The sequence below is a fragment of the Silurus meridionalis genome, chromosome 14 (assembly GCF_014805685.1).
Source record: "Silurus meridionalis isolate SWU-2019-XX chromosome 14, ASM1480568v1, whole genome shotgun sequence".
Taxonomy (NCBI): Eukaryota; Metazoa; Chordata; class Actinopteri; order Siluriformes; family Siluridae; genus Silurus; species Silurus meridionalis.
The window spans coordinates 20,457,310-20,482,173 of record NC_060897.1 but is presented as its reverse complement, the minus strand read 5'-3'; the positions used below and the strand labels follow the sequence as shown (position 1 = coordinate 20,482,173).

The 24,864-nt window shown below is 37.9% G+C and overlaps 1 pseudogene and 8 gene segments (V, D, J or C); all 9 read right to left on the bottom strand.

Annotated features, from left to right (window-relative positions):
• Positions 1–1,680: 1,680 nt before the first annotated feature.
• On the bottom strand, positions 1,681–2,706 carry LOC124397237 (the record flags this gene model as incomplete). The annotated part of the segment is given in 2 exon segments: positions 1,681–2,003; positions 2,626–2,706. Coding segments are annotated over 2 exon segments (369 nt in total), but the record flags the coding sequence as incomplete, so codon positions are not given.
• Positions 2,707–3,942: 1,236 nt separating this feature from the next.
• Positions 3,943–4,737, bottom strand: LOC124397206. The segment is given in 2 exon segments: positions 3,943–4,253; positions 4,701–4,737. Coding segments are annotated over 2 exon segments (348 nt in total).
• Positions 4,738–4,936: 199 nt separating this feature from the next.
• On the bottom strand, positions 4,937–5,451 carry LOC124397238. The segment is given in 2 exon segments: positions 4,937–5,262; positions 5,355–5,451. Coding segments are annotated over 2 exon segments (366 nt in total).
• Positions 5,452–8,124: 2,673 nt separating this feature from the next.
• On the bottom strand, positions 8,125–8,649 carry LOC124397239. The segment is given in 2 exon segments: positions 8,125–8,472; positions 8,556–8,649. Coding segments are annotated over 2 exon segments (360 nt in total).
• A 2,792-nt stretch (positions 8,650–11,441) lies between these two features.
• Positions 11,442–11,984, bottom strand: LOC124397236. The segment is given in 2 exon segments: positions 11,442–11,813; positions 11,905–11,984. Coding segments are annotated over 2 exon segments (372 nt in total).
• Positions 11,985–12,625: 641 nt separating this feature from the next.
• LOC124397205 lies at positions 12,626–13,229 on the bottom strand. The segment is given in 2 exon segments: positions 12,626–13,041; positions 13,135–13,229. Coding segments are annotated over 2 exon segments (459 nt in total).
• Positions 13,230–13,771: 542 nt separating this feature from the next.
• LOC124397235 lies at positions 13,772–14,339 on the bottom strand. The segment is given in 2 exon segments: positions 13,772–14,135; positions 14,239–14,339. Coding segments are annotated over 2 exon segments (381 nt in total).
• A 276-nt stretch (positions 14,340–14,615) lies between these two features.
• Positions 14,616–16,889, bottom strand: LOC124397204. The segment is given in 3 exon segments: positions 14,616–14,632; positions 16,404–16,718; positions 16,808–16,889. Coding segments are annotated over 3 exon segments (381 nt in total).
• Positions 16,890–18,002: 1,113 nt separating this feature from the next.
• On the bottom strand, positions 18,003–22,876 carry LOC124397203 (annotated as a pseudogene).
• Positions 22,877–24,864: the final 1,988 nt, after the last annotated feature.

The following is a 24,864-nucleotide window of genomic DNA, read 5'->3' as shown; positions in this document are numbered from 1 at the left end:
AGGCATATAAATGTTCAAATATGATGTTCTTTTAATTAGCACTGAAATCCAGTGAAAAAATAAATTGCTAATTCTAATACAACTAAGTATGACATGATGTACACTGAAGTGTTTTAAGTAAAATTTTTAAAAAAGGATCATTACTCTGATACTCCCTCTGATACTCTACCTGTCACATTAACCATCTAACTACTACAGCAGGTGTCACTTGGTGTCATCCTCCTGCCCTGTCAGTTTACACTTCCTTTAATTATGCAAACTCCATCCCCACCTTTTCTTCAATAAAACTGGAGCATCAAAGAGCAGATTCCACCATTAGTTCACACCTCTGTTTTAGTCTCCATTGTTATTCTTTATGTAATTGTTGACGAGTTTTTTTTCCCCCCAGCTGTATTTGGTGCAGTTGATGTCACACAGCCAGGTCATGTGATTGTCCATCCAGGACAGGCTTTAACTATTGCATGTAAAGTGTCTGGATGGAGTTTGACTGATAGCAGCTATTGTACAAACTGGATCCGACATGCTACAGGAAAAGCGATGCAGTGGATTGGACACATTTGTAGCAGTGGAGGCACAGGGTTCACAGATTCACTGAAAAACAGATTCAGCATCACTCAGGACACGTCCAGTAACACGGTGACTCTCAACGGTCAGAATGTGCAGATGGAAGACACAGCTGTGTATTATTGTGTGTGATAAAATGACACAGTGATGTGCATAACCAGAGTGCCTGTACAAAAACCATTTCATCATCATCATCATCATCATCACTTTTGTAAAGACAGAAAATCATAATGTTTACTTTCATACCTTTACATTTTTTAATCTCTAAGATGTTTGGTAATTCAACATGCTGTAAAACTATAAGAGAGTGGAGCATGAAGAGATGTGAATTATTGATGATTGATAATGCTTATTTTTCTAATTGACAAGTACATGCTGCTCATACCCAGCTTTGTTGAATAGGGAGTGTCCATGACCACTAAAAATGTATTGAATCCACAACTATAGGCTGCTCAGTGTAGTGATGAGTGGATATTACAACATTTTGTAGAACCGTTTACTTGAAAGAACCGTTACATATGTAATAAACACAAAAGCCATAAACTATTTAAATAATAATATCTCGAAAAAGTTTATATGTATACACTGTATCATCAAATAAATTCGAGGTTTATATATAAATTATACATTTGTTCGTTTCCTCCTTTAAAATCATTAAGAAGTTTTCCATGAAAGCAGAATCTGCATGCTGTATGTAAAGGTGTTTAATCTAAATGTCATGATGATGATCATAGCAGTGTGTAAAAAGAGAGAGATTGCCTAAATGTGCATAAAGCAAGAGATTAAAATTGATGTTTGCACACTGCTGTCTAGAGGAATGAACATTTCAACATTACAAAATCAGAACAAAAAAATATGATACTAGTTCTTGCTGTAAATTAAAAAAAAAACAAAAAACACTTCTAACATGGAGCAGCAAAACAGATCAAGAAAGAATAAATTCCAAATCATGTGGCCTGGGTCTAAAAGATTATTTCAGTTGAACAGCAAAAAAAAAATTATAGACCTGGAAAGATATTTTTTAAACAGATTTAGATCAATAATAGTCATATCTTGTGATCATTTTGTTATACAGTACATTGTATGAGGTGTTTTTGTACAGGGATGTTGTTGATGTGTATCACTGTGTGGGTCACGAGCGCAGTAATACACAGCTGTGTCTTCAGTCTGCATGTTCTGTCCTGTTAATGTTACTGTGCTGCTGGACGTGTCTCTGGTAACCTGAAACCTGCTTTTCAGTTTCTCACTGTAGGCAGTGCTACCGCTACCACATGTCTGTCCGATCCACTCCAGAGTTTTTCCTGCAGGTTGTCGTATCCAGTTTGTACAGTAGCTGTTATCAGTTACTGAATATCCAGACACTTTACAGGTCAGAGTCAGTGACTGACCAGGGGTTAATACTGTGGATCTGGTCTGGATCAGCTCAACACAGTGACCACCTGTTAAAGAAAAGTTATTTTCATGTAATAAAAGCAAAAAGCTGTAAATAAACAAAACTGTATTATATGTTAAATGTAGAAACACTTACAGTGTACGGCTGCCAGCAGCAGTAGTGATGTAGAGATCATGGTGTGTGTTGAAGCAGAATCAGTAAAAGCTCTTGGTGTGTGTTGCTTAAATATATAACAGGAAAGGACATTTGCATAAAGACACTCCTTATCTTAGGTGATATTTGATGGGGATGTTTTCTCATATAGACAAATCCATCTCTCTAATGTCTAATCTGCCATTGTACATATGCAGTAATCAGACAGTTTATATTTCACATTTATGATTTTCAGTATTTCCATCATTCCTGTTTGATGTTATGTTTCAGCAAATCAGAAGCTTGACACAGGTGTGAATGGGGAGGTTATGGACCTTTAGCTGTTATCAGTTACTGAATATCCAGACACTTTACAGGTCAGAGTCAGTGACTGACCAGGGGTTAATACTGTGGATCTGGTCTGGATCAGCTCAACACAGTGACCACCTGTTAAAGAAAAGTTATTTTCATGTAATAAAAGCAAAAAGCTGTAAATAAACAAAACTGTATTATATGTTAAATGTAGAAACACTTACAGTGTACGGCTGCCAGCAGCAGCAGCAGTAGTGATGTAGAGATCATGGTGTGTGTTGAAGCAGAATCAGTAAAAGCTCTTGGTCTGTGTTGCTTAAATATATAACAGGTAAGTATATTTGCATAGAGACACTCCTTATCTTAGGTGATATTTGATGGGGATGTTTTCTCATATAGACAAATCCATCTCTCTAATGTCTAATCTGCCATTGTACATATGCAGTAATCAGACAGTTTATATTTCACATTTATGTTTTTCAGTATTTCCATCATTCCTGTTTGATGTTATGTTTCAGCAAATCAGAAGCTTGACACAGGTGTGAATGGGGAGGTTATGGACCTTTAGCTGTTATCAGGTGAGTAAGGACTCATACTAGATTATAACCACATTAAATAAGAAATAAAACACAAGAGGGGGCGCTGTTCCAGGAATATTAGCAGTGAAATGGTGGTGGGATGAGTTCCAATTTAAAATCTCTCCATCCTGAAGTTTCAGAGTTACAGCTTCATTCAATAATTAATTTTCATTTCAAGTCTTGGTGTATGTAGTGTATGTATTCAATAATCACGTTCTCTGTGGAAATGTGACTGTAAGAGTCGGTTCTATTGTTCTATCAGTGTCAGTGATTTCAGAAGCTTTAACTACTTTTTTTATTGGATACACAGAGTCTAGAGAATTTAAATGAATTGATTAATTGGCTTGGAAAAACCCTTTTATTTAGATATCTAGAAATGTCTTTATTATTGTTAACTATTTATGAAAAACTTGATTTAAAAATTAAAAAAATAAAACAGGATCAAAACCTCTTTACTAACTTTTCTAAACATCAATAACAGATGGAATTGTGCACATAGAGGATTAGATACAAAATATAGATATTTGTAGATATATAAAGATACCACAGAAGTAAAGACATACTGCAATTCTGCCAAAATAAATATATGTCCACATTCACTCAATATCAGATCTACTACTATTTACTTGCTAATTAATTAAACAGTGTTGATTATTCAGCCTGGTTTCATGACACACTGATATAATAGATCTGTAACATCTTAGTTTTAAACAATGTCTTTGCTTTTTCTTTATTTTGCTTTCAGGTTTGTCTTCAGCCTTAAGCACCAGTCAGAGATAATAAAAAGAAAAAACTGAGCATTTAACACAGGAATGTTGTCTGTTAATGGAGGAAGAGAAAAGAAATAAAACCCCTTTTGTTTATAATAAATGTCTGTGGGGTCCAGTTTCCTGCTGAGGGAATATTTACAGCTCATGAGGACGTGTTTGTGTAAGTTGTTGTACAGCTCTGCAGTCTATTGTATCAGTGTGAGTGTCGTGCACAGTAATAAACCGCCGTGTCTTCAGCTTTCAGACTCTTCACTTCTAGATACAGCATGTTTTTATTGGTGTCTTTAGTGATGGAGAACTGGCCCTGCAGAGACTGAGCGAATGTTGTGCTAGTGCCAGTATAAATGAGTCCGATCCACTCCAGTCCTCGTCCTGGTTTCTGACGGATCCAGTGCATGTAGTAGCTGCTCATAGAGAATCCAGAGACAGTACAGGACACAGTGACTGACTCTCCAGGTCTCTTCACCACAGAAGCAGAGGAGGTCAGGGACTGTCCATAAGAATCTGTCAGATAAAGATAAAATAATTAATGAAGAAATAATTATTTCCACAAGAAAAAGTTCAAGGTTCTTTACAATAAACACTGATATCAGACACTTAAATGAAATTAATACCAACAAAATAAAATTTCCTAAAATCATCCTTCTGCAGTTTCTGCTTCACAGTGTAGATCTCACAAAGTAAATGAATAATCATCACAGCCAAAAACATTCACATCTTTATAGACCTGACTCTATTTAAATAGGGTGTGACGTGTCCATGACACTCAGAGATTTTCAATTCTTAACCACAGGCTGTTCATGGTTTCACTCCACATATCACTAGGGAGAGATGGGACACAGGCGGAGCTACAGGAGGATCAAGTTCACGGTCAACACTGTAAAACCTGGAAGTAAAATCATACTACAATATTTATGCATGTGTTTAATTGTCGCTTAGATTCATACATACGTATTTGCTCTTGTCCAGTTTCTGTGTTCAGTTTCATAGCAGGTTTTCCTTTGTAGTTTTAATAAAACTTTCTAAGTTCATGATTAATGTTTGTTTTACCACCGTGCTTTTGTGTTCCCAGTTCTTGCACATGCCTCAGTCGCCATCTGCTGGCGTGAAGTGACTAAAACAAAAAAACAAAAAACAAAAATAATAGATATTCTTTCATGTTATTAAGGGGTTTATGTACAGCTGTGCAACCTCATGTGTCACTGTGGGTCTCTAGCGCAGTAATACACTGCAGTGTCTTCTGTCTTCATGCTGTTCATCTGCAGATACACCTGCATCTTACTGTTGTCTCTGGAGATGGTGAAGCGGCCTTTAACTGCACTGGAGTAATAAATGTAACTACTGCTTGATGAGATATATGCAACCCATTCCAGCCCTTTTCCAGGTGCCTGTCTGACCCAACCCATGCCATAGCTACTAAAGGTAAATCCAGAAGCTGTGCAGGTCAGTTTATGAGACTGATCAGGTTTGATGATCACTGAATCAGACTCGATCAGTGTCTGACTGCAGCAACCTGAAATAACAACAAAACACAAATTAAAGTGAGAAATAAGTCTAGAACATCATGAACATTTTTCTTTATATAAAATAAATAAAAATACTAACATTGAATAAACATTGCTAATATAAAGTAACTCAAAACTCTTCCTAGTCCCATCTTAAAGAAGGAACACAATTCCTGTTGCTGGAAATGAACACAAACTGCTGCTGTGTTCTCGAGCTGAATGTAGCAGCATAAATGGTTCAAAGGCAGGATTTGGTTTGCATAACACGCCCACTAGAGACGACACTCTTATGCTATTAACTGCTATTTTTGTGGGCATTTGCTAGCTGGTCTAAATACTCCTGCTGGCTTTATTACAGTGTGTTTCACATAAATACATGAAGTTTTCTGATTCTGGAAAGTTTTCAGTGAAACTCTTTAAATCCTTTAATTGCTGCACATAGAGAGAATATTATTGTTATGGATAAAAAAAATTGATCGTCGACAGCTTTGACAATTGCATATAAAGTGACTTGTAAAAGGTTTGACTGATAGCAGCTATCATACAAATGGCATCCGACATGCTACAGGAAAAGTGCAGTGGATTAGATTTGTAGCAGTGGAGGCACAGGGGGCACAGATTCACTGAAAAACAGGTCCAGCATCACTCAGGACACGTCCAGTAACATACAGTTGTGTTCAAAATTATTCAACCCCCACTGAAATTGATTGTTTTGGTCGGTTTGACATTGATTATGATCATTCAGTCATCCTGCTTACAATTAAATCAAAGAGGCATGTGTAGGTCAGACAAATATAACATAACATTTATAATGAAATAACCACAAATGTCTTTTCTGAGCTCACATCATTATCAGTTTTATTCAACCCCCAAGTGACATTCAATCTTAGTACTTAGTACAACATCCTTTTACAGTTATAACAGCTTTTAAACGTGAAGCATAGCTTGACACAAGTGTCTTGCAGCGATCTACGGGTATCTTCGCCCATTCATCATGGGCAAAAGCCTCCAGTTCAGTCACATTCTTAGGCTTGCGCACTGCAACTGCTTTCTTTAAGTCCCACCAGAGGTTCTCAATCGGATTTAAGTCTGGTGACTGCGATGGCCACTTCAAAATGTTCCAGCCTTTAATCTGCAACCATGCTCTAGTGGACTTGGAGGTATGCTTGGGATCATTGTCCTGTTGAAAGGTCCAACGTCTTCCAAGCCTCAGGTTTGTGACGGACTGCATCACATTGTCATCAATATCTCCTGGTACTGAAGAGAATTCATGGTACCTTGCACACGCTGAAGCTTCCCAGTACCTGCAGAAGCAAAACAGCCCCAAAGCATGATTGACCCCCCGCCATGCTTCACAGTAGGCAAGGTGTTCTTTTCTTCATAGGCCTTGTTCTTCCTCCTCCAAACATAGCGTTGATCCATGGGCCCAAACAGTTCTAATTTTGTTTCATCAGTCCACAGAACACTATCCCAAAACTTCTGTGGTTTGTCCACATGACTTTTGGCATACTGCAGTCGACTCTTCTTATTCTTTGGGGACAGCACGGGGGTGCGCCTGGGAGTTCTGGCATGGAGGCCTTCATTACGCAGGGTGCGCCGTATTGTCTGAGCAGAAACTTCAGTACCCACATCTGACAAATCTTTTCTCAGTTCCTCAGCAGTCACACGGGACTTTTCTCCACTCTACGCTTCAGGTAGCGCACAGCAGTCGAAGTCAGCATCTTCTTTCTGCCACGACCAGGTAGCGTTTCAACAGTGCCCTTTGCCTTGAATTTGCGAATGATGCTTCCTATGGTGTCTCTTGGTATGTTTAACATCTTTGCAATCTTCTTATAGCCATTGCCCTTCCTGTGAAGAGTAATCACCTGTTCTCTTGTCTTCCTGGACCATTCTCTTGACCTCACCATGTTTGTAACCACACCAGTAAATGTCTAGAAGGAGCTGAGTATCACAGTCATTTTAAAGCTGCCTAATTGGTGCTTATTAGGATTTATTGCTGCTCCCTGATATCCACAGGTGTTTTCAATACCTGATTGAAAACACTTCATTGAACCTCTGTTCTTCAGAGTGGTAGTCTTTAAGGGGTTGAATAATTATGTCAATGAAGAATTCACAAAAGAAATATTTACTACTGTATTACAAAACTAATTGATGTCATTTTAGTTGCATATGGTTCTTTAAGAAGTCCTTGTAGGATTTCATTCTGAATACAATTACAAATGTACACTAAATTCCCTAAAACCATTTACAGCATTGGGGTTGAATAATTTTGAACACAACTGTAGTGACTCTCAGCTGTGTATTAATAAGAGTGAATGTGGAATCAGCTGAAAGAACAAAACCTCTCAGTACAACTGCGTACCTGTAGACACAAAGGTACAATACCACTGAGACAATAACTGTGCTGTTCCTTAATGTTGGGAGTGAATATGTATATAATTTATTGTAGTACTGAGTTGAATTACTGTGAGATGAAGGTTGTGTATGTGTTTGTGTAGGAGTCTGACATTTTATTTTACTTTGCTTTAGTTCATCAACTTTGAGAAACAAAACCACACTAATGAGTTATTTCAAACAAACAGAGCTTCCACATTAGATATTCTTCTGCATCATCTAGTGTTTAGTTGCAGGCTGCTGTGTGAATTTGTTCTGTTTAAACCATCTAACTTGTAAAGAATCTGAATGCTGCAGTAACACTTCACCTTTTTACAATGAAAGAACAATTTTTAGTCTATAAAATGCCTTAATTTGTTTCTGGTTTGTAATAAAAATTAGACATGAGCAGTTTATTATCCACAGAATGAGGGTGATTATTCATCTTGTGTTTAAAAACTTGTTCTATAAAATGCGAAGTGAAAAATGTGTGTGTGGTTTTTGTACAGCTGCTTCCTCAGTTCCAGTCACTGTGGCTTATCGGGCGCAGTAATAAACCGCAGTGTCCTCTGTCCTCAGACTCTTGGCCTCTAAATACTGTGTGTTTGCTGAGACGTCTTCTGTGAAGGTCAACTGGTTTTTCACAGACTCTGCATATGTTCCTCGATTGTTGCCAGTGCTCATCCAGCCAAGCCATTCTAGAGTTTTCCCAGGTTTCTGTCGTATCCAGTGTATATTGTAGCTAGTCATGGAATATCCACTTATTTTACAGGAGATCACAGTTTCTCCAGGTTTCTTTACCACAGCAGGAGACTGGTCCAGTCTGATCTCAGCACTGCAAAAACCTGCAAAATAGAACAATCCCAAATAATCATCAATGCATTCAATCCTACACTCAGTGAGAAACACCTAAAGACGTCTCAGGTACCTTGTGCTAACATGAGTATAAAAATGCACTGCTGAATGATGCTCAGCCCCATAATCAAACTCTGTGATGTTGGAAGCTCTGGAATTCAGTTGGGTGAAATGAGCTTTAACTGAACAACAAGCTGATTATTTATGCAGAGCAGATTATAACAGGACGGATTTGCATAGACGTCCTTTTACCCAATAGAGTCTGGTCTAGAATATGAACATCCACATGCTGTTTTTGCATGAGACAATGATGAGAGTCATGTCACAGTTTACACTTTACACCAGTTTACACCAGTTCAGCTTAGTTGATTATAAAAATTGGTGTACATGCAAGTAAACGTCAGAGATTTTGTAATTTAGTTATTTCCTTCATTTGCTGATGTTATTCAGATGAAGCCTCTGCTCCTGGCTCTAGGAGATAATACTTGTGTTTTTTCTCATTTCAAGCAAGTGTCATGTGTAGAAGTGAACTACTGCTCTCTATAGGTGAAAAAACATTTCCACTTTTTTTTCTTCTTGCAGATGAGTGTTTTGGACTTTGATTGTGTGCTGCTTAGATCACTGATACCAACATTCACTTTACACAGCTCTGATTTAACAATCTGCAGAAAAGCTTTGAAATGTGGCTTTTTATTTAAAGCGGTTTACATAAGCGGTGCTGAAAAAATTATCAACACCAGAGAATATTTGCTATGCTGTAGCACCACCTTTAGAGCTTGTAAAAAAATTTACTTTTATCACATTTGTGGGAAGATTTTGTACCACTGTGGGGTTTTTCACAGTAAAACACAGCACAGTAATACTCTGCTGCATAGTAATACACTGGGCACTCAAACCAACCAGCTTCATGTACACCATGTTTTTGGAGTTGTTTCTGGTGATTTCCAAACGTCCCCTGTTTGGCATGTACAGTTGTACTGGCATCATACCAGATAACCCAAATCCACTCCAGTGATTTTTCAGCTTCTTGTCTGATCCAGTGCATGCCAGAGCCACCAAAGATAAACCCTTTACAGGAAAGACTCAAGACTCTGACACTGAAAACCTGCTACACAAAAGGAAAACTTGTTATTGTCATTGTTAAAAATAACCAAATGTAAAATATATTTAAAATTCAGCATGAGAACTCTTCAGTGAAGCTGATTAGAAGCAGGAATAAGAAGAAGAGATCTTCATGGTGAGTGTTGAGACTCTACTGCTCCAGTCAACTCAGCCGCACATGAAAACACAAAACTCTGGATTGACATCATGATGTGATGATGGAATAAATGTGTAAGTCATGTTGATGTAGCAGATGGGAACAGCAGCTACACCTGTTTAAATTGTTTAAACACAATCACATTTCACTTGACTTTTTATCTAAGTGAAGGTAATGGATGGAGAAAGATTTTGTTGGTGATATGATTATTATAGTTATTATTCTGTGAAAAGGGAAACTAAATCTGGTAAATCTGTTTTCAGAATGTACTTTCATTCTCAATTCATTGTTCCAGAATAATATTCAATTTAAAGATAGTAACAGTAACAGTATTACCAGTTTACACTGGTAATTCTTTAGCATTTTTCGCTGTGGGACATTAACCAACATTCTTCAAAAACCGTAAATTGTGTATAAAGTGTAGCAAAACAACAGAAGTAAAATTATAGTTTTAAATCTATAATAAAATATAATCAAACAAATTGCCAATATTTTTTGTTGTTCATTGTTAGATTTGAATATGTGTTGTGTCTTGTAGACTTTCTGGTATAATGTACACTGTTTGAGGTGTTTTTGTACAGGGATGTTGTTGATGTGCATCACTGTGGTTGACGAGCGCAGTAATACACAGCTGTGTCTTCAGTCTGCATGTTCTGTCCTGATAATATTACTGTGTTGCTGGACGTGTCTCTGGTAACCTGAAACCTGCTTTTCAGTTTCTCACTGTAGGCAGTGGCACCATTAAAACATATAACTCCAATCCACTCCAGAGTTTTTCCTGCAGGTTGTCGTATCCAGGATGTACAGTAGGTACTTGTTACTGAATATCCAGACACTTTACAGGTCAGAGTCAGTGACTGACCAGGGGTTAATACTGTGGATCTGGTCTGGATCAGCTCAACACAGTGACCACCTGTTAAAGAAAAGTTATTTTCATGTTGTGCTGTAAATAACCAAAACTGTATTTTATGTTAAATGTAGAAACACTTACAGTGTACGGCTGCCAGCAGCAGCAGCAGCAGTAGTGATGTAGAGATCATGGTGTGTTTTGAAGCAGAATCAGTAAAAGCTCTTGGTCTGTGTTGCTTAAATATGTAAAGGGGAAGGACATTTGCATAAAGACACTCCTTATCTTAGAGACATTTGATGCAATCCTGCATATAAGTATCAGTATCCATTAGTAACGTGATATTTATTCCCATTCCATGTACAGATTTGTTTCTGTGCTTTGTAAAGGGACATTTACCAATAATGGAAGTAGTATCCCATTTTAATCACTTTTCTGACACAGAAAATTCTTTATTTGTAAATTAATTTTTAAATTGACAAACCAGAGGCTCGAGAGGCAGCAACTGTTTATAGCTTTGATGACAGAAGTGATAACAGGAACTTATTCTGCAGATGTTCCACAATATTCAACTGTAACTGGATTAAATATATAAAGTGTTCATAAAAATAAAATATCATCAAATTGCTGTGAAATAAAGCACTGTGGGATGTGATGCTACTGAAAAACAGGAGGGTGGATTTAGGGTGTTAAAAAAATCCTTTTTTACGGTTCATTTTAAATTAATCGAAATCTTTGTTGAAAATCATTCATGTGTCTCTTAATATCTTTTATGAGGAAGTAAATGAGGGAATATTGTCGAATACAGATAATTAATATTAAACAGAAGATGGTCTTTAAAAATGTTTTAGCAGATGAAATTAATCATCTGCACCACTGATGTTTTTGTACAGTGTTTCCTCATATTTCTGCTACTGTGGTTCGTGCGCAGTAATACACAGCTGTGTCTTCTGCTGTCACACCAGAGAGTTTCAGATACACCATGCTGTTGGAATTATCTCTGGTGATTTCTATTCTTCCTTCAAATGATTTACTATAACCAGTGCTGCTGCCATCAGTATAGACACGTCCCATCCACACCAGTGGTTTGTTCTCCTGCTGTCTGATCCAGTGCATTTGGTAGCTTCCAAAAGTAAACCCAGATCCTCTGCAGGAGAGACTCAGTGTTTCTCCAGGTTTCTTCAGCACTGTGGTTTGTAACGACTCGAGACTTTCACATTTTACACCTGATTAAGAAATGAAAATATTCAATGAATCAATTTTAATACAAAACATACAGGTAAGAAAGTGAATCCCAGGTTTGAGTTGAGAACTCACTGCTGAAGCTGATCAGTAGCAGGAATAAGGAGAGTGAGATCTTCATGGTGAGTGATGATGAGATTCGACTGCTCCACTCAGCTCAGCTGTACATAAATACTGCATGGACACACATTTGCATCATGATGTCATACTGTAAACTAGTGATTTTGACAGAAATAAAGTCATTATGAGGTAAAGCACATGTACAAGAGTTTATAGAAATCACTTCACTTTATTTTGTTCTTTTATTAAGGAATAGGATAACAGAGAAGAGTAATGCTGTACCTGATGGTGTTTAATATGACTTCAATGAAACTCTGAATGAAATGATATGGAGCAACAAGGTACAACAGCGCCTCCTATTGTTTCAAAATGTGTACACGTGGACTAAATTGTTTGATTTACAGTTCAAATTAAGTGTTCAAAATAAATGAATCTAAGTTTTCAGAATAATAATAAAGCGTAAAAATGAACAAGTTACACATAACAATAAACTCTTTATTCTGTCAAACACCTGATGGACATTCAGGTGAAGAAGAAATCAGGTAAAAATGAAGCAAATATGGACTGTTTAAATGTCTATAATGCTCCTGAACTGCAAAATCAATATTGCATTTAAATTAAGGAGCATGTTGGGAGTTTGCACTTGTGCAGGACGTGTACTGTATGTGCTTGGATAAAGATCACACAATTTATCTAGATTCAACTAAACAGAGATTTAAAACATGATGAGCACTGTTCATGTAGGACTTTGACCAATGTTTATGATGAAACATGACATCACACACCAAACTGATAAAATGTTGCATTCTGCATGTTTTTGTACAGGGATGTTGGTGATGTGTATCACTGTGGGGTCTCGAGCGCAGTAATACACAGCTGTGTCTTCAGTCTGCATGTTCTGTCCTCGAATTGTTATTGTGTTAGTAGACGTGTCTCTGGAGATGCTGAACTTATTCTTCAGTTTATCACTGTAAGCTGTACCCCCACTATTATAAATGATTCCAATCCACTCCAGAGTTTTTCCTGCAGGTTGTCGGATCCAAGCTGTATGATAGCTCGTAACTGAATATGAAACCTTGCAGTTGATGGAGAGACTCTGGCCTGGCTGGACTGTCATGGAAGCAGGCTGAGTCAGTTCCTCACCATGCACATCTGTGGAGGAAAACACATGGTGATATCTCACACAATATACACTGCACATTTATTGTTCTTGTAGTAAATGAATGAATTGGATAAAACACTCACAGGAAGCAGCTGCCAGCAGGAGCAGTAGAGATGTAGAGAACATGGTGTGTGATGTTTGTACTGTGGTCTTCTCTGTTCTCCAAAGTTTAACAGAGTTTAACCATCACATCACATAAATAGAGTGATGTCCAGAACTGACTCTTGGATTTGCATATTTGCTGATGATGGAAGGGAAACATATTTAAAACATATTTAAATCATGAGGAGGAGATTCATATTATAGAGGATCAAATGTTGTCAATGACAGAAACTTCTTTACCAACTTTTCTATTTATGAATAAATAACAGAGGAAGGATTAGATACTACATTTCACTCAAATTATTTATCAGGTTTCATTTGCAGACAGAATTTAGTTTTTCATAAAGGTGCAGTAGAAGTAAAGACATACTGCATTTCATGCCAACTTACAAACATACAACTAATAATATTTAGTTAATTCTTCAAACAGTAATAAGTCTAATCAGCCTGGTTTTATGGCACACTGAAATGATAGATCTTCAACATTTTAGTTTTAAACAATGTTTTTGATTTTATTCATTTTGCTTTCATGTTTGTCTTCTGCCTTTAGCCACCAGCCAGATATAATGAAAAGAACAGACTGAGAACACACTGATGATGGAAATGTGAGTTTGTCATGTGACTAGAGCAGGCATGTGTTTTTGTATTGATGTTTAAGGAGAAGTATCACTGTGTGTGTCTCTTGCGCAGTAATACACTGCAGTGTCTTCTGTCCTCACGCTGTTCATCTGCAGATACACCTGCATCATACTGTTGTCTCTGGAGATGGTGAAGCGGCCGTTAACTGCACTGGAGTAATACTTTTCACCACTATCATACCGGATATTTGCAACCCATTCCAGCCCTTTTCCAGGTGCCTGTCTGATCCATGCCATCCAGTAGCTACTAAAGGTGAATCCAGAAGCTGTGCAGGTCAGTTTATGAGACTGATCAGGTTTGATGATCACTGAATCAGACTCGATCAGTGTCTGACTGCAGCAATCTGAAAGACAACAATACCCATATTACAAAAATTACACAAAGTCTAAGATAAAGTATGAAAAAATCATGTAAGGTTTACCAATAAATTCATAAATATTACTAACATTGAATGAACATTGCTAAAGTAAAGTAACTCAAAACTCTGCTGAGTCCCATCTCAAAGAATGAAAACAATTCCTGTTGCTGGAAATGAACACAAACTGCTTCTGTGTTCTCGAGCTGAATGTATCAGTATAAATGGTTTAAAAGCAGGATTTGGTTTGCATGGCACGCCCACTACAGGGATAAAAGAGTCACAGAGAAATAGCCATGAAGAGAAAACACTTACTTTAAGTTTCACACTCTCACGTTATTATCTGCTATTTGAGGAGGCCTTTGCTAGCAGGTCTGAATCTTCCTGCTACCTTTATTACAGTGTGCATTACAAAATACATGACTTTAACTGATTCTACATAGACATTGTACATAGAGAATATTGCTGTTACTGCTGTGTTGGATCTGAGTAAAGTGAAGCTGGAGAATTAAAAATTGTGTATCACCTTAAATGCAAAGGAAACACATCCAGGCATATAGATGTTCAAATGTAATGTGATTCTAATTATCACTGACATCCAGTCAAAATTATTTGCTCATTCTAATACGTCATGATGTACAATGAGTTGTTTTAGGTAATATTTTTAAAAAGTATTATTACTCTGATACTCTCTCTGATAATCTACCTGTCACATTAACCATCCAACTACTATAGCAGGTGTCACTTGCTAATATCCTCCTGCCCTGTCAGTTTACACTTCCTTAATTATGCAAGCTCCATCCCTTTTCTTCAATAAAACTGGAGCATCAAAGAGCAGATTCCACTATTAGTTCACACGTCTGTTTAAGTCTCTAATGTTATTCTTTATGTAATTGTTGACGAGTCTTTCCCCCAGCTGTATTTGGTGCAGTTGATGTCACACAGCCAGGTCATGTGATTGTCCATCCAGGACAGGTTTTAACTATTGCATGTAAAGTGTCTGGATGGAGTTTGACTGATAGCAGCTATTGTACAAACTGGATCCGGCATGCTACAGGAAAAGCGATGCAGTGGATTGGACACATTTGTAGCAGTGGAGGCACAGGGGGCACAGATTCACTGAAAAACAGATTCAGCATCACTCAGGACACGTCCAGTAACACGGTGACTCTCAACGGTCAGAATGTGCAGATGGATGACACAGCTGTGTATTATTGTGTGTGATAAAATGACACAGTGATGTGCATAACCAGAGTGCCTATACAAACACCATTTCATCATCATCATCATCATCATCATCAAGATAAACTTTATTCGTCCCACAGTGGGGAAATTTCTTAAATCATCATCATCATCATCTTTGCATTGTAAAGACAGAAAATCATAATGTTTACTTTCATACCTTTATATTTTTTATTCTCTAAGATGTTTGGTAATTCAACATGCTGTAAAACTATAAGAGAGTGGAGCATGAAGAGATGTGAATTATTGATGATTGATAATGCTTTATTTTTCTAATTGACAAGTACATGCTGCTCATACCCAGCTTTGTTGAATAGGGAGTGTCCATGACCACTATAAATGTATTGAATCCACAACTATAGGCTGCTCAGTGTAGAGATGAGTGGATATTACAACATTTTGTAGAACCGTTACTTATGTAATAAACACAACCGCCATAAACCATTTAAATAATATCTTAAAAACGTTTATATTTATACACTGTATCATCAAATAAATTAGAAGTTTATATATAAATTATACATTTTTTCATGTCCTCCTTAGAAATCATTATGAAGTTTTTCATGAAAGCGGAATCTCCATGCTGTATGTAAATCTGTTTAATCTAAATGTCATGATGATGATCATAGTAGTGTGTAAAAAGAGAGAGATTGCCTAAATGTGCATAAAGCAACAGATTAAAATTGATGTTTGCACACTGCTGTCTAGAGGAATGAACATTTCAACATTACAAAATCGGAAAAAAAAAATATGATAGTTCTTGCTGTAAATTAAAAAAAAAAAAAAAACACTTCTAACATGGAGCAGCAAAACAGATCAAGAAAGAATAAATTCCAAATCATGTGGCCTGGGTCTAAAAGATTATTTCAGTTGAACAGCAAAAAAAAATTATAGACCTGGAAAGATATTTTTTAAACAGATTTAGATCAATAATAGTCATATCTTGTGATCATTTTGTTATACAGTACATTGTATGAGGTGTTTTTGTACAGGGATGTTGTTGATGTGTATCACTGTGTGGGTCACGAGCGCAGTAATACACAGCTGTGTCTTCAGTCTGCATGTTCTGTCCTGTTAATGTTACTGTGCTGCTGGACGTGTCTCTGGTAATCTGAAACCTGCTTTTCAGTTTCTCACTGTAGGCAGTGCTACCGCTACCACATGTCTGTCCGATCCACTCCAGAGTTTTTCCTGCAGGTTGTCGTATCCAGTTTGTACAGTAGCTGCTATCAGTTAATGAATATCCAGACACTTTACAGGTCAGAGTCAGTGACTGACCAGGGGTTAATACTGTGGATCTGGTCTGGATCAGCTCAACACAGTGACCACCTGTTAAAGAAAAGTTATTTTCATGTTATAAAAGCAAAAATCTGTAAATAACCAAAACTGTATTATATGTTAAATGTAGAAACACTTACAGTGTACGGCTGCCAGCAGCAGCAGCAGCAGTAGTGATGTAGAGATCATGGTGTGTGTTGAAGCAGAATCAGTAAAAGCTCTTGGTCTGTGTTGCTTAAATATATAACAGGGAAGGACATTTGCATAAAGACAGTCCTTATCTTAGGTGACATTTAATGAGGATGTTTTCTCATATAGACAAATCCATCTCTCTAATGTCTAATCTGCCATTGTACATATGCAGTAATCTGACATGTTTGATGTTATGTTTCAGCAAATCAGAAGATTGAGACAGGTGTGAATGGGGAGGTTATGGACGTTAATGTGTGTTCAGGTGAATAAGGAAACACTCTAGATTATAACCACATTAAATAAGGAATATTTGGTGGGACGAGGAAGAGTTCCAATTTAAAATTTCTTCATCCTAAAGTTACATCTTAATTCAATAATTAATATTCATGTTGTGTTAGAATGTGTAGACTGTAAGAGTCGGTTCTGTTGTTATATCAGTGTCAGTGTTTTCAGAAGCTTTAATTGATTTCTTTATTGGGTACAGAGTCTAGAAAATTTAAATGAATTTAATCATTTGCTCTAAAATATTCTGGTTTTATTTAGAGATCTAGAAATGGCTGTATTATTGTTCACTGGCTATTCATAATGTACTTGATATAAAAAAGAATAAAAAAGGATCAAATATTTTCAATTACAGAAACCTCTTTATCAACTTTTCTCATTTATGCATTTATAACAGCTGGAATTGCACATATAGAGAAACTCACAACAAGGATTAGATACTAAATATACTCCAAATATTTTGAATCAATTTTGATTTGCAGGGTTTAGATTTTCATAAAGATGCAGCAGAAGTAAAGACAGACTCAATTTCATCATCAAAAATGTTGATTATTCAGCCTGGTTTCATGACACACTGATATAAGACATCTGTAACATCTTCATTTTAAACAATGTCTTTGCTTTTACTTAATTTTGGTTTCAGGTTTGTCTTCAGCTTTAAACACCAGCCAGAGATAATAAAAAGAAAAAACTGAGCATTTTACAGAGGAATTTTTACTGTAAATGTAGGAAGAGAAAAGAAATAAAACCAATTTTGTTTATAATAAATGTCTGTGGGATTCAGTTTCCTGCTGAGTGAATATTTACAGCTCATGAGGACGTGTTTGTGTAAGTTGTTGTACAGCTCTGCAGTCTGTTGTATCAGTGTGAGTCTGCACAGTAATAAACAGCCGTGTCTTCAGCTTTCAGACTCTTCACTTCTAGATACAGCATGTTTTTATTGGTGTCTTTAGTGATGGAGAACTGGCCCTGTAGAGACTGAGCAAACCAAGTGCTAGTGCCAGTGTTAATGCATCCAATCCACTCCAGTCCTCGTCCTGGTTTCTGACGGATCCAGTGCATCCAGTAACTGCTCATGAGAATCCAGAGACAGTACAGGACACAGTGACTGACTCTCCAGGTCTCTTCACCACAGAAGCAGAGGAGGTCAGGGACTGTCCATAAGAATCTGAAAGAGAGAAGAACATGATTATGTTGTCTAGTTCCCGAGGGAGCGAGACAGCGTAAGGGAACGCCTTCGCGTGACCGCGCCTGAACCACGTGTGAAATCTGACCAAATATTTGACGACGTCATCGGCGGACGCACAGGAAACTGTAGATAGACCAGACGCTAGCTCCCGAGAAAAGCGCCAGGGATGCAACACGGAGACGCAGCAGCCTCGGGAACCAGTTACGGTCATAAGTGAATAAGGCATTAGGGACATACCCAGGTTTCGGATAGAGAAACACCTGGCTGCCAGGGCAAACTCCAGGCGGGCCACGGACAGAGCCTGCAGATCCCCGATCCTCTTCAGGGAGGAAATCGCCAACAGAAAGGTGGTCTTAACCGACAGAAACCTAAGGGCCACATCGGCCAACGGCTCGGCGGGGGCTCAGAAAGAGCCGCCAGCACAACAGCCAGATCCCAGACAGGCACTCTGGGTCGCCCGGCTCAGCCTCCGGTGCCACGGAGGAAACGTGTTACCAGTGGGTGCCCAGCGACTCCCCGCAGGCGGGAGCCATATGCCGCGGCACAAACCTTCAGGGTCGAGGGGTTAACCCTGCTGAAAACTGTTCCTGTAGGAACCCCAGAACGGACCCAACCGGCAGTTAACAGGATCCAGGCCACGGTGCTCGCACCAAGACGTGAACAGTCGCCAGCATGGGCGACGACCTCCTGTGGAGGGAGCTCTGAGTGGAGAAGGGTCTCACCACCGGTGGAGAGACCGCTGACGAACTGTGCCCCAGCCACAGCCTCCACAACTCTGGGCGGGGTGAACCAGGGTCCCGCCTGAGAGAGAAGATCCTCCTGGGTGGAATTCCCATGGAGGGCCCGAGTAGGGGCACCAGATCCGCAAACCACGGCTTGCTCGGCCATCGAGGCGCCACCAGGAGGAGACGGACTCCTCCCGGCGAACCCTTTCCAGAACTCCAGGGAGCAGAGTCAGTGACTGACCAGGGGTTAATACTGTGGATCTGGTCTGGATCAGCTCAACACAGTGACCACCTGTTAAAGAAAAGTTATTTTCATGTTATAAAAGCAAAATGTAAATAACCAAAACTGTATTATATGTTAAATGTAGAAACACTTACAGTGTACGGCTGCCAGCAGCAGCAGCAGTAGTGATGTAGAGATCATGGTGTGTGTTGAAGCAGAATCAGTAAAAGCTCTTGGTCTGTGTTGCTTAAATATATAACAGGGAAGGACATTTGCATAAAGACAGTCCTTATCTTAGGTGACATTTAATGAGGATGTTTTCTCATATAGACAAATCCATCTCTCTAATGTCTAATCTGCCATTGTACATATGCAGTAATCTGACATGTTTGATGTTATGTTTCAGCAAATCAGAAGATTGAGACAGGTGTGAATGGGGAGGTTATGGACGTTAATGTGTTCAGGTGAATAAGAAACACTCTAGATTATAACATTAAATAAAGAATATTTGGTACGAGGAAGAGTTCCAATTTAAAATTTCTTCATCCTAAAGTTACAGCTTAATTCAATAATTAATTTTCATGTTGTGTTAGAATGTGTAGACTGTAAGAGTCGGTTCTGTTGTTATATCAGTGTCAGTGTTTTCAGAAGCTTTAATTGATTTCTTTATTGGGTACAGAGTCTAGAAAATTTAAATGAATTTAATCATTTGCTCTAAAATATTCTGGTTTTATTTAGAGATCTAGAAATGGCTGTATTATTGTTCACTGGCTATTCATAATGTACTTGATATAAAAAAGAATAAAAAGGATCAAATACAATTAGAAACCTCTTTATCAACTTTTCTCATTTACATTTATAACAGCTGGAATTGCACATATGAAACTCACAACAAGGATTAGATACTAAATATACTCAAATATTTTGAATCAATTTTGATTTCAGTTTAGATTTTCATAAAGATGCAGCAGAAGTAAGACAGACTGCATTTCATCATCAAAAGTGTTGATTATTCAGCCTGGTTTCATGACACTGATATAAGACATCTGTAACATCTTCATTTTAAACAATGTCTTTGCTTTTATTAATTTATTTATTTATTTATTTTTTTTAAACAGGTGTCTTTGTGATAACTTGTAGAGATGAGAACCATGCTAGTGCCAGTGATAATGCATCCAATACTCCAGTCCTGTTGTTTCTGCGGATCCAGTGCATGTGACTGTATCCAGAGACAGTACAGGACATGACTGACTCTGTCTCTTCACCACAGAAGCAGAGGAGGTATGTCCATAAGAATCTGAAAGAAGGAAGAACATGATTATGTTGTTCTGTTACACACTGCGTGAACTCTGACATTTCTGACAGTTGACTCACTGTGAAATCTGACCAATACATTTATCTCATACTCAAACAGTTTGTACTAGATAAATAATTCAGAGAGAATAATCAATGCATGTGACAGCATCTCGTTTAACTAGTTTGATTCAATAAATGAAGGCATACATACAGGTTTATAAAACATCTTCATGAGAAATCAAGAACAGATGCAGATGATTTTCAAAAATGAAAGGAATGTCTTAATGATCCTAAAATGCTATGCTCAACTAGATAGAGCACAAATAACAGGCATCTTATAGATCAGTGAAGAAATGTCATATTAAACTATTATTTATAACATAAATAAATTCATAAATAGAAATGTTTAGGAAAGAATGAACAAGACATTGATGATAGTGCTACATTGTAACAATATCTGTTATTGTGGATGGATTATGAATCTACATGTGAGAGAGTATGAATGTGATACAGTTAATTAACATTTGAAAAGATTGAATTATGGAATCAGTGATAACAGATCTGCAAACCATGGTTTGCTGATGATACAGGAAACATGTGAATTCTAACAGATCATTTGTAGACTGCACCATGGCATCCAGCTGCACTGTAAGAAATAACAGTGCATTTTAAAGATCACTTGTCTGTAAAATCTCCTACTACATTAACACCACAGGTGTTAAACATGTCTGTTGACATTCAAACTATGTAAATGGTCAAGGACAGGAATGTCCTGAGACCACAAGAGGACTGCTCGCCAGCTTGTACAAGAGATCAGACCCCATTGATGTAAGACCACTGATGTCTGTGGACCAACACATGATGATCTCAGACAAAAGTGTTTAATAAAAACACTGCCATCATCTCAGGCAATTTATGTAATGAGACGCAGGACAGACAGGAGTGATGATCATGTGAGGGAAGCATGTCGTAAGAGCGGACGGAGTAAACTGGGCACGGGACAGAAACGTCTTTTAGACATAGGGGGAGCCGCAGACCTTGATAGTGACATGTTTTCTGACGGAGAACCCTCTAAAATACCACTGGAGGCCTCATGTGCAGGAGCCAGAGCGGAACTATGCTAGATGAGAGCAGTTTCTGGAACTGCCTTACAGTGAGTGGCTTGCACTCTCCATCAGTGAGGATGACCTCGATTAGCATGACAATGTTTGCATCGACTTACACTACGCCCAAAGGTGGTTCTGTGCTGAGAAAGCACGCTGCTGGCGTCATAAAACAAGCACCTTCATGTAGAACGAAAAGATGAATGTGGCGTAAAAGCCATGATCAACCAGCCATGTAATTCAAAATGGATGCCATGAAGAGCGGGCCAGTAGCATCATGATTCTGAATCGAGAAATAAAGGAAAATATAAAAGCAAACCTCAGGAATCTTGTGTGCAGGAAGAATGAGATGTAAGTATGCATCCTTCAGATCTAGTGACAAACCAGTTAAAAATTGATGATCTTGAACCTGAGTCAGGAGTTTAGAGGATCTAGATGCAGCCTGACCTTTCACAGAAGCCTTTCATAACATCAAATTAGTAAAACAGGTTCAGTGATGTTTGCAGAGATAAAGAAAAGCGTCTTCAATGCTGCAATAGATCGACTTAGAAATACATTCAACAATGAGACACGTGATTTTACCTTCAAGACTGGACATGGGCAGATCAAAAGAGCGATTTTATTTTTAAGAAATGTCATCCAGCTTACTTGCTGTTTCCTGCTCCAGCCAATCTAGATCCAGCTTAACGGCTCGTGATGAGGAGTTTGTACAGCATGAGATAGTGAGCATAGTATGGAGAGCATGTAATCCGCTGAGGAGAAGAACAGCCATGAGGCCTGTTCTGATAGTAAGCTCAATTCAGCCAGAAGCGGACAACTCATGTGATGCAGACAGCCGGCGCGACGCGAGAGCATGGGTGTGCGAGGAGAACTGAGCGAGCGAAGTGTGCCAGCGGTTAATGCGAGCAATCGACTCAGGTTGTGCATGCTCCACCACAGGCAGCAATGCCAGCCATCAGATCCAGAAAACACAGTAAACAGGACCTGAACCAGAAAGTGACTGGTCCATCTCAGTGTCTACAGCAGAAGTATCAAAGATCACGTCCAAATCATTGGTCAGATTACACAGTAGAGAGCGTGGTAGAGAATGTTAGCATTTTAAATGAGTTCCTGAAGGGGAAATTTAATTCTAGATCATCACATGAAAACATCTGAAACTTACATGAAATGAGTCCAAATAAAATCAATGTTAAAATCATCCTTCTCTGAGTTGTAAGATATAAAGTTGATGGGAGTGATATCTATCACAGAGCTCACTGGAAACTAGAAGAGACAAGAACATGCTGTTTATAGGCGACTCTATTTGAATAGGGAGTGTCCATGACCACTATGGATGTATTAAATCCACAACCACAGGCTGCTCAGTGTAGAAATGAGTGTTCCAAGTAAAACCATTTTAGATATGCAGATATTTTTAATAATATAAAATTCACAAAAAAAAAGATTAAAAAAGATTCAAGTTAATTATAAACATTTCAAGTTAAAACAGTTTTTGTTAAGCAGGATGTCAGAGAAGGTAGATTTAATGAATTTATTTATAAAATCAAACAATAAATCACGTTAATTATGTCCTGTGTAATTTGAGAGTAATGATGCTGGATGCAGTCATAGATAAATTTACAGAGAGAAACAGATTGTGATGGACTGATAAACGGTGCGCAATGAGAAGAAGAAATATTCACATTTCACCAAATAGATTAAAACTAAAGTAACAAGCTTGTTTTAAAATGTTAAAAAGTATAAATAGTAAAATGTTTGTGTAACAAATGTAATGAGTAAAAGAAAAAAGTTGTCTGAAAAATTCCCACCTCTGGTACAGACTGCCTTCTAGAGGTCCAACAATGTTAAAATGTTTTTGCCCTCAATAAAAACTTCACTTGGAAATAAATATAAACGTGCTTTTGTAAGCATCATGGAACTTGTGGAAGGTTGAAGAAAAGTCAAAGAATTTAATACAAATGTTAAATATTATATGTAATATATTAAATACCAAATATTACTCATAGACAGTCTGGTTATTTGAGCTCCATGAACACACTGTTGATGGAAATGTGAGTTTGTCATGTGACTAGAGCAGGCGTGTGTTTTTGTATTGATGTCTAAGGAGAAGTACAGTAAGCACAGTAATACACTGCAGTGTCTTCTGTCCTCACGCTGTTCATCTGCAGATACACCTGCATCTTACTGTTGTCTCTGGACGGTGTTAACTGCACTGGAGTAAAACTTATTATCACTATCATACTCAATAGTTGCAACAAATTCCAGCCCTTTTCCAGGTGCCTGTCTGATCCAAGCCATCCAGGAGCTACCAAAGTCAAATCCAGAAGCTGTGCAGGTCAGTTTATGAGACTGATCAGGTTTGATGATCACTGAATCAGACTCGATCAGTGTCTGACTGCAGCAATCTGAAATACAACAATACACAAATTAAATTGTTAGAAAAAGTATGAAAAAATGTCAAAATGCTTATCTATATGAAATGAATAATAATACTAACATTGAATGAACATTGCTAAAGTAAAGCAACTCAAAACTCTGCCTAGACCCATCTCAATAAAGGAAGGAATTACTGTTGCTGGAAATGAACACAAACTGCTGCTGTGTTTTCGAACTGAATGTTTCAGCATAAATGGTTTAAAGGCAGGATTCGCTTTGCATGACACGCCCACTAGAGATGTAAAAAAACAAAATCACAAAATAATAGACTTGAAAACAGAATGCTGCTATTTGTGTAGGCATTTGCTAGCAGGTCAAAATACTCCTGCTGTCTTTATTACAGTGTGTTACACAAAACATGATGTTTCCTGGTTCTGGAAAGTTTTCAGTAAAAGTCATAGCAGCTATTGTACAAACTGGATCCGACATGCTACAGGAAAAGCGATGCAGTGGATTGGACACATTTGTAGCAGTGGAGGCACAGGGGGCACAGATTCACTGAAAAACAGGTTCAGCATCACTCAGGACACGTCCAGTAACACGGTGACTCTCAACGGTCAGAATGTGCAGATGGAAGACACAGCTGTGTATTATTGTGTGCGATACAAAAACACAGTGATGTGCATAACCAGAGTGACTGTACAAAAAACATTTCAGATCATTGTTTTAGCTTTCGTCATCATTTTTGTATTGTAAAGAAAGTACATCAACGTTCACTTCCATTCATATATTAATTTGCTCAGTAATTTAA